The 9,400-nt window shown below is 32.3% G+C and overlaps 1 protein-coding gene across 1 annotated transcript; it reads left to right on the top strand.

Annotated features, from left to right (window-relative positions):
- The first annotated feature begins 2,860 nt into the window (after nt 1-2,860).
- LOC107646815 (uncharacterized) lies at nt 2,861-4,325 on the top strand. Its single transcript, XM_088489590.1, has 2 exons — nt 2,861-3,473; nt 3,554-4,325. The coding sequence occupies exons 1-2, from the start codon at nt 3,201-3,203 to the stop codon at nt 4,112-4,114; spliced, it is 834 nt and encodes a 277-aa protein (XP_088345716.1). The 5' UTR covers nt 2,861-3,200; the 3' UTR covers nt 4,115-4,325.
- The last annotated feature ends 5,075 nt before the right edge of the window (nt 4,326-9,400 follow it).

Below are 9,400 nucleotides of genomic sequence, written 5' to 3'. Positions count from 1 at the left end.
TTGTATCTTGTGATCAGCCATGGTACCAATTATGTAGGATCTCCACAGACAACGACAAATGTTCATACTTTTTGCAAAGGTCACGAACTAATGAGATTTAGAAATTATAACTTGAGCAACTTTGAAATCAGACTAAAAGGACAACCTACAAAACACTTTGGTGTTTAAATCAGTAGCGTTTTAGGTGATGGTAGTGAATAGTGACTTATCTACTAAGTTTCTCTTTTCTTTTTATTACATCTTTTTTATTATTACAACATTATAAATTAAAGAGGTTATGCTTTTTTATGATATATCCGTTAAGCTTTATGAGCCAATAACATAATAAACTCGTTTAATCGGTATAATAGAGTAATTATTCTTGTCCAGGGTGTTTTCACGAGCTCATCAAGATAATGAAAAAAATACTGCAATGTAGTGTGGAGAAATCGTTACTTCACGTTACATGTTATATATATATATATATATATATATATATATATATATATATATATATATATATATATATATAACCCGTATTGGATTCCTCTTGTGTTAAATTATTTTAGTGCAAGTGTTGATAAACCATCATTGTCAAGACAAAACTTAGGAGAATCAAGTACAAAGGAAAAGTTTTTTTTTTTTTTTTTTTTCTTTGGGTTAATTTGTATCCCGCTAGGTAAAGGAATTCTTTCAGCTAGACTTAAATGGTTTAAAATTGTTATCCCTTCCTATCCCACTGCATTCTATTGTTAAAGAGGAAGAAAGTGATATTCATCCAAAACTTGTTTTCATTGCTAAGTCTAAATCTTAACAGTTTCAAAAAAAATAGTGTCTTAGAAAAGGTGGCAGTGAAAGAAGAGTGTTCATGAGTGTTTGAAAGACTTCATCTTACAAACCAAGGAGAAATTATCCAAAATCTGAACATAAAGTGGAACTAGACTAGCACAGACAACCTCATCAGGTGGTCCAAGTATTCATGTCCCACACGAATTACCAAATCTGAGGATTATATGAATTTGAAACATGTTATTTTATTTAAAATTACTATCTGTACATTAAAAAATCATCATGTATTTATATATAAATATATTTATTGTTTAATTTATTTTAATATATATTTTATATTTTAACATATATTTTATATTAGTAATTAATTATAGTTATTAATTTTAATATACACTTAAAATAATTGTATTTTATTATCTAAAAGTGAGAGAACCATTAACACCAGTGACGAAGTTATGGACCATGGTCCCTCCAAAATCAAAATCTCTCTCTCTCTCTCTCTCTATATATATATATATATATATATATATATTATTTATTTTTTATTTTTTATATTTATTAAACATAATTTTAACATACATTCATTTATTTTTATTTTTTTAAATAATAATTTTATAGATACTAATAAGTTAACTATAATAAGATTTAATGATTTTATTAGTTCTTGTAATTTTATTAAATTTTTAATTAAATTTTATAATTTAAAAATTTATAATTAGATTTTATATTAAATAAAAATTTATAATTAGATCTTTACTAGTTATTATTTTTTACACAAAATATTAGAATATTTAAGATGCGTTTGTTTTGCGTTTTTAGTTTTTATTTTTATTTTAATATTTTCTGTTTTTTAAATTTTGTGAAGAAAAAAGTAATGAAAATAATAGAAACAATAAAATTTTATTTTTTGTTTTCACCTCCTGTTTTTATTTTGTTCTCTACAAAATTCAAAAAATAAAAAATATTAAAAAAAATACAAATCAAACGTACCTTTATTTTTAGAATATTTCATAATACATTTTATATTAGACGCAAAAAAATAAATTTTTTAAAAATATTTTGTATTTTTTAACAAAAATAGTTTGAGGAGACCTAATTTATAATTTTTAAATAATATAAAAATTCAATTATAAACTTTTACATTATATAGACCTAAATAAAAATTTAATGAAACTATAAATCACACATAAAAATTGAGAATAGTTATAAAAATTTGCCCCCTAATATTAAAAGGAAAAGTATGGTTCCACCACTTATTAACACCCAAAAACAAAAAGTAACCATCAATTCAAGTGTTAAAGTAGGGATTACATGAAGGTGTTAACATAATATGCAGGATTTTTGGTGTTCAAAAATCAAAACAGAGAAACAGGAAGATTCTACTGAATGTCCCATTCATTTTATGGACAAAATTTCTTGTTCTTGTAGCATCAATTATTGCGGCAATGTCTCAATATCTATGCTCCATGGATTGATTTGTCACAGTAAAACTCTGAGGTATGGAGGACTATAGTACGAGAAACAATCTTAAATATTTACCCTAGCTCAAACCATCAAGATAATTTATGACTTTGCATAACCACTAAATTTGAAATTCTCTAAGCTTAAATAGAACAGGAACCTCTTGCTGTGAAATACAATACCCGAAGTAAACTATATTTTTGATAGATTTTAATAGGTTGTCAAATCCAAACAAGTAATCACTGGGGACAATCCAGAATGAGAACAGTGGCAAGACGTGACCATGGAACAAGTTTCTTTTTTTGTCATTATTACTTGATTAAGGTCTTAAACTATAAATGGTGTCACCGGGTGATGCCCGTTCATGTACCTTAGTCCAAATTGGCATTGCCTGATTGACCCATGTCCTGACTCTTGGCTCATGAGTGCACTGTTGGTGTGAATTCTGACAACTTTGTATTGTTAAAATTTAAAAAAGATGCTCCGAAGTCTGAATCCATTCACCTAAGCCTAATATCTCCACCAGTTGATTTTTTTAATTATTATTTTACTCTCATTCAGTCACATAAATAAACTAATTTCATAGATCTATCTTGTTCTAACATAATAATTATTGACCTACATGCATGCATAGCGAGAGCGCGCATCAGATACTTCTACTTTCGACGAAGGGGATGGGCAGAATAGTAATTATAGTCAGTACCAGGATGTGGAGTTCAGAATCCATGTCCCCCATCTCCATGGTGACCACACATCCTTCGTTGTCTAAGGTTGTCCCACTCCTAATTCTCCACGTTCATCATTTCCTCACACACACTGCTTTTCCCTTCCTCTTCTTCTTCTTCTTGTTCCTCTATCTTCTCTTCACCACCACACTCTGCCGACACAGCCACTAAAGTGTTTAGTTTTTTCATACCGCAAAATCTCTCCTCTTTTCTTCTTTTTACTTTCTTTCAAAGGTCACAAAAACAATGGCAAATAAGTATTTTCAGTGCGTTATAGAAGAAATGGATCGGCTTTGGTTTTACCAAGTTATTCTCTTTTCAGAACCATCAGCGAAACCATCTCCAATTCCAAAGCCTGAAAAACAAAAATCTGTTGCGATAACGGAATCTCTGTCGTCCCAGTCATCCATATTTTCTATGTCACCATTACCAGACTGTGGCAGTGAAACTTCAACAAATGAATCACCTTCTCCAGAAAAACAGGCCTCGTCAGAGTCAATCTCCGACGACGCTCTGCCGGTATTGTTCGAAAACCAACTAATATATATTTTTTGTCTCTTCTTCTTCTTTATGTTATTCTTTTTGTTTGAATGCACAAGGGTGGTTCAACAATCAACAAAAACAAGAAAGAAAGGTCGGCAAGAGTGAAGATTTTGGCTAATAGAATTCGTTCACATTCATCATCACCGTCCTCTCAACACCGTTACAGAAGATTCAGAAACCATGCTACTACTTCTAGTGAAAGTAATAAACTTGAGAAATCGATGAGTTGCAAGACATTGAGAGAACTAGAACTGGATGAGGTGAAGGGTTTTATGGATCTTGGGTTCATATTCAAGAAGGAAACTCTAAGCCCATGGATGATGAGCATTGTACCAGGATTGCAAAGACTTGGTTTATTGCAAAATCAGAATGTTGAAGTTAAACGGCACACACAACGGCAACTAATAGAAGAAGAAGTAGAAAATGGAGAGAAAGAAGAGAGTGATGAGGAGGAAAAGAGAGTTATCATGAGGCCATATCTATCAGAAGCATGGCTAATAAAGAGACCCGATTCACCGCTACTAAGTCTGAAAATCCCAAAGGCCTGTTCAGCTTCCAACATGAAGAAACACCTTCGGTTTTGGGCAAGGACTGTGGCCTCAGAAATCCACCAATAGTGTTCACAAGAAAACCAAACACAAACACTACCCCGCAATCACATTAATGTGCACGTCACGACTCATATCATCGTGATCGTCATCATCATCATAATAATAAGCACATAATTGTATGTTAAAAAATTTGCAAATAATAAAGAGAGGTAGCCGAAATAAATCTTGAGCAAATAAATAAGATGTAAATTATTATTGTTATTATTATTATTATTATTTGATTAATTTTGTCTAGAAACTAATAAAAAGGGGGGCATGGCTGATATGTTAGGAAGGTTATTGTTAATAATTGGAGGGGATGAAGAAGAATTTTGTTAGTGGTGAGGAATTAATACCAAGTTGGGTAAATTGGGATAAGCAGGCCAGGAAAGAGAGGAGGGGCCTTCTGTGATGTGATGTGTCTGACAAATGGGGGCCCTTCAAACAATTAATCAAGGGCATCTCCATTCACACTGTTCCATTCCTTTTTGTTTACATCTATCAATGTGGAATACTGGAATCCTCTTTTTTGCTTTTCTCATTTTTATGGATTTTTCTTATTTTTTTTTATTTTTTTTAACAATTCAACCACCACATGCTATTATTAGCAGGTGAATTATAAGGTAAAGATGTAAGTTTACAGATTTTTTTTTTATGGAATAAAAGAGAGATTGAAAAAGATAGGACCCACACTTTGAATAACAATAAAATAATAAAAAATAACTATAAAAAAATTTATTTTCTCTCTATACCACTTTAATCTATATAGAAGAGTGTCCCTTATTATTATTATTATTATTATTATTATTATTATTATTATTATTATTTGAAATTCGAACAAATCGATAAGATCTTACATTATCCAAGTTTTGTAAAGTGAATATTATTTTCATTCTATTAATTTTAATATTTTTTATTAATAAAAATTTAATTATAAAAGTAAATATAGTATAAAAATTAAATTAAAAAATATAAAAATTTAATTATAAATTTAATAAAATTATAAAAATTAATAAAATAGTTTTAAAATTTTTTATTTATTATTAATATTAAAAGAGAAAGTATAGGGAGCCAATGGACTAAGCGTACAATGTGTATAATGGAGGTTTAGAAAGTATTAGAGATATGACCATTAGTGTTACATTGTCCTATCAGGTTACGTTTTTGGGATGAGTGGTTTCATGACATGGTATTAGAGTTCTAGATCCGAAAGGTCAATAGTTCGATCCGTGGTGAATCCCAAAATCAGCAGATGAGTGATTTTATGACATGAGATGTTTATTATCCTGGTATCTGAATGGTTATTCTGGAGAGTATGGGTGATGTTCATACGCTTAGGTAGCGTTTGGTCTTTGGTGGAGAGACAGAGACAGAAAGACTGAGACTGAGAGACAGAGACTAAGAGACAGAGATTGAAATAAATCTCAGTATCTTGTTTGGTGCAAAATGGGAGACAAAAATTGAAATAAAAATGAAATTCTAATTTAATTTGTACAAAGGGTAAAATTAAAATTAATTAATTGAAATGAGGTATTTTAAGTATAAAATGTTATTAAAGTTTCAGTCTCCATTTCTAAAAATTTTAGTCCCCTGCGTCCCTACTTTTTGGAGGTACTGAAATACTGAAATTTTAGAGACAGAGACAGAAATTTTAGTACCAGTCTCTCAACCAACAAACATGATACTGAGTCTCAGTCTCTCAATCTATGTCTCAGTACCTCAAAACAAACGCTATCTTAAGACATTGGCTCTCTAGCAGTACTCATATTAAAAATAGTTGATAAAAACCAATATTCTTTATAAAACAATGGAGGCAACCATGCACTCTGTCTGGCGTTAACTAGAAGGATTGAAGGGAAGATCTTTCAATTTTTTTTTGAGATAGATGCTATGCGGATTGAAAAGGGACTAATTTTTTTGTAATGGATCGGAGAAATGTATTATACAGTGTTTTTGTCGATTTTTAGCAAATTGATGGTGGTTCGATATCTAGTGATCTGGGAGCGAAACCTATTCTTCTGTGCGAGTACCAGTTTTCTAAAAGTGCATCAAAATGTCTTCGATTAGACTAAATTTAAAAATTAAAATAAAATAAATTTATGAATTGACAAATAAAATTCAGAAATTAAAGTTTTATAAACTAAATCAATAATTTTTTAAAGAAATTAAAGGAAAACAATAAATTGCTTTCGTTTGAAGCAAATGACTTCCACATGTAAAATTTAAACGCAGAAAGGTAAATTGAACAATAAAATAAAGAACACTTAATAGATAAAATCAATTGAAATGTTAAATTTACAGGAGAATAAATTGAAAGAATAAGGAAGGTGGAAGGAACTCTACAGAAAAAGTTACTCGATTGCAGACTCAAGAATTTCCTGGGATGTGAGTGTGCTTGAGTGTTTTTCTGAGTAAAAGTTCAAACCCTTTTTCACTAAAATTTTCTAGTATTTATAAGCTAACCTTACATAACGGTAAATCGAATCACATTAATTACAATTAATTATAATTAAAATAAATTACAATTTTAAAACAAAACCGCCCTTGGTAACTGCTACACGATTATAGATATTTCCCATTTGATTAATTATCCACTAACCTTCTCACTTCCTTGACCACTCGACTAAATCTCCGAAAGTCCTCCTTCAAATCGAATCTCCCTCTCGACTTAGCTTCTTCGATTTCGACAAAGTAATTAGAAACAATTTCCGCGTCAACAACTCCCAAACTTAGCCTCCTAAGCACATTTTCTCGAAAATTCATACTTGATATTTTTCAATTTGACTATTTCTGATTGAAAATAATTTTTCGATCAACAAATTGCCCCCTTGGATTAATGTGGTTTCCTTTAGTATCATTATCGAAAAGCAAAGCACTTAATCCAAAAACATCAGTTTTCAAATTAATAATAATTGTCATTTAAACATTCCATTATCACCAGTTCACTCGACACGTCTCCCAAGAGTCACGCCTTCTCTCTCCACCATTCCATCTTCCTCAAGAAGTTACCTCTTTTTGCATTTTCTCTACAGTAACGGTTACAATAACACTTTAAATCCACCATTCTTACCTCCATTCAATTTTCCTGAATTCCATCATTCTCTAAGCTTTCTTTACAACCTTGAATCTCTTCACAAAACTTTTCAATCTAAGAATGGCTGGCTCTTCCTCACAAATCACCTCTTCTGACAAAGGTAAAGGCCATGCATCAATACCACCACCTCCACCAGCTTTTCGTATTCTCAATCAGATCAATGATGAAATCATTGATGATCCTCACATTCAGTCCAGTGATAATAGGATTTTAATTCTGTTCACAATCGGAACTGACACACATTGCTTCCTTGGACCAATTGAATCTCTAGAAAAGGTGAACAAGAAGTCTCTTTCTTTCCTCAATACTGAAGGGGAAGATTTGCTAATAAACCAATCTTTCAATATTTTTCATTTTATCAACTAAAAGACGTTCAGAAACAACCCAAAAATCAACCCACGAAGATGTGACTTTACAGCCTGGTACTGACGTCTCGAACCCACCAAAAGTGCCAGTTGGGGAGCTCTAGGGATTCACGAACTGCTGAGACTCTCTCATTTTTCTTTGACTACACATCCTTAGATGATTGGGGCTGTTACATGCTTCTGGAACAGAACCACCAATAATTTTCACCTTCCTTGTGAAATGATTGGAATGTCTCTTCTCGACGTAGCCGCAATCACTGGACTTCCCATCAATTTACCAAATTATACTTCTGAAATGCAACCTGAACGTCAATACAACGTCGTTCTGAGCATCTCTTACAGTGATTTCATCGCCCATAACATGGGTAGAGAAGGTACCAGAATCACCGATAATGAACATGTAGCTTTTCTATTCTACTGGTTAAATGCAATTCTATTTTGTTCTCGTAGCGTCTAAATGTCAAAACTTTACCTCTCTTTGGCCATACTTCTCCACGAAGGTAAAACTTTCAACCTGGCTAAGCTTCTTTTGGGGCACATCTTCGAGGAACTTGGCCAATTTGTTTGTGACCTACTGATGATTGGACTTTTGTGCGGTTTAGAATTCACAATTGAATTCTCGTTGTAAGTATAGTTTCTAAATCAATAATAGTCCTTTCATACAAAAGATTGTTTGTCACAAGTAACAAACCCCTAAATTTATAAACCGAAGTATTGAACCTCGGGTCGTTCTCCCTAGGAATTGCAACAAAGTGTCTTGTTATTGGTTATGAGGTATGTTTGGAGTTTTTGAGGTTTTAGACATGAAATGTAAATGGCAAAGGAAATTAAACTAACAATTAGAAAAGATCTTGGCAAGGTATGAGAAGTAGAAGTCCTATCCTAGTTATCCTCCTCAATTGTGACCACAAATTATCCATTGCTACCACTTAGTTAACCTCTAACCATGGAGGAAAGTCAAGTGGATGAATCAACTTGATTCCACAAGTCCTAGCCAACTCCCAAGGGAAAGACTAGCTTTAGTGGTATCCAAATCAATTAGCAACTTCTAATTATCAATCAACAAAGGAATTAGATAACTCAAGCGTCACTAATTACTCCACCTAGGCCAAGAGGAACAAAATCTACACTAAAATCCAACCAAGCATTTTATCAAACACTTGGGAGGCACAAAGGAAAAGCATAATAAATGGATAACAACAATTATTGCAAAGAATTAATAACAACAATTAAAGGAAACAAGATCTACATGAATTATCTCAAGTTGCATTAAAAGAAAATAGAATGAACAAGAGTAGATCTACAAACAAAATGGAAGAAAGAAATAACAATAATAGAAGAATGATGAATGTAACAACATAAAATTGAGAGGTAGAAGAAGAGGAAAGCATGAATTGAAACCTAGATCTAAATTATTGAACTAAACCTAGTCCTAATTCTAATCCTGGAGAGAAGTGAGAGCTTCTCTCTCTAAAAACTAAAACTAAACTATCCTCATGTGTGTGTATGAATGAATCCTCCTCTCTCCTTCAATCCTTGGTCTTTTTGAGTGTTTTTCCGCCAAAAATCCAGCTCCAAATGGGTCCAGAAACCCTTCAAAATAGGCAGGCACGAGTTTCATTAAAGGAATCATGTGCGGACTACGACGCGTACGCGCACAGTGCGCGTACGCGTCCCTGGCCTATTTTGCGAGGTGCGCGCAAGCGCCTGGTGTGCGCGCGCGTTCTTGGCCGAGATCAATTCTTTGGCTTTTCATGATTCTCTCCTCTTATGTGCTTCCTTCCTTATTTTTTGGATCCATTTCTAGCCTTTTCCAACCTGAGATCAGTAGCAAACACATCAAGGTATCTTATG

The sequence above is a fragment of the Arachis ipaensis genome, chromosome B6, assembly GCF_059453495.1.
Source record: "Arachis ipaensis isolate K30076 ecotype BB chromosome B6, ASM5945349v1, whole genome shotgun sequence".
In the NCBI taxonomy this organism is placed as follows: domain Eukaryota; kingdom Viridiplantae; phylum Streptophyta; class Magnoliopsida; order Fabales; family Fabaceae; genus Arachis; species Arachis ipaensis.
Note: the sequence above shows the minus strand (reverse complement) of the source record. Positions and strands in the feature narration are given on the sequence as shown.

Excerpts from the sequence above, each read along its gene's own strand:
- LOC107646815 (XM_088489590.1), top strand. The coding sequence starts at position 3,201 with ATGGCAAATAAGTATTTTCAGTGCGTTATAGAAGAAATGGATCGGCTT. Across the intron at positions 3,474-3,553 it reads TCTCCGACGACGCTCTGCCG|GGTGGTTCAACAATCAACAA; the intron begins GTATTGTTCGAA and ends TGAATGCACAAG.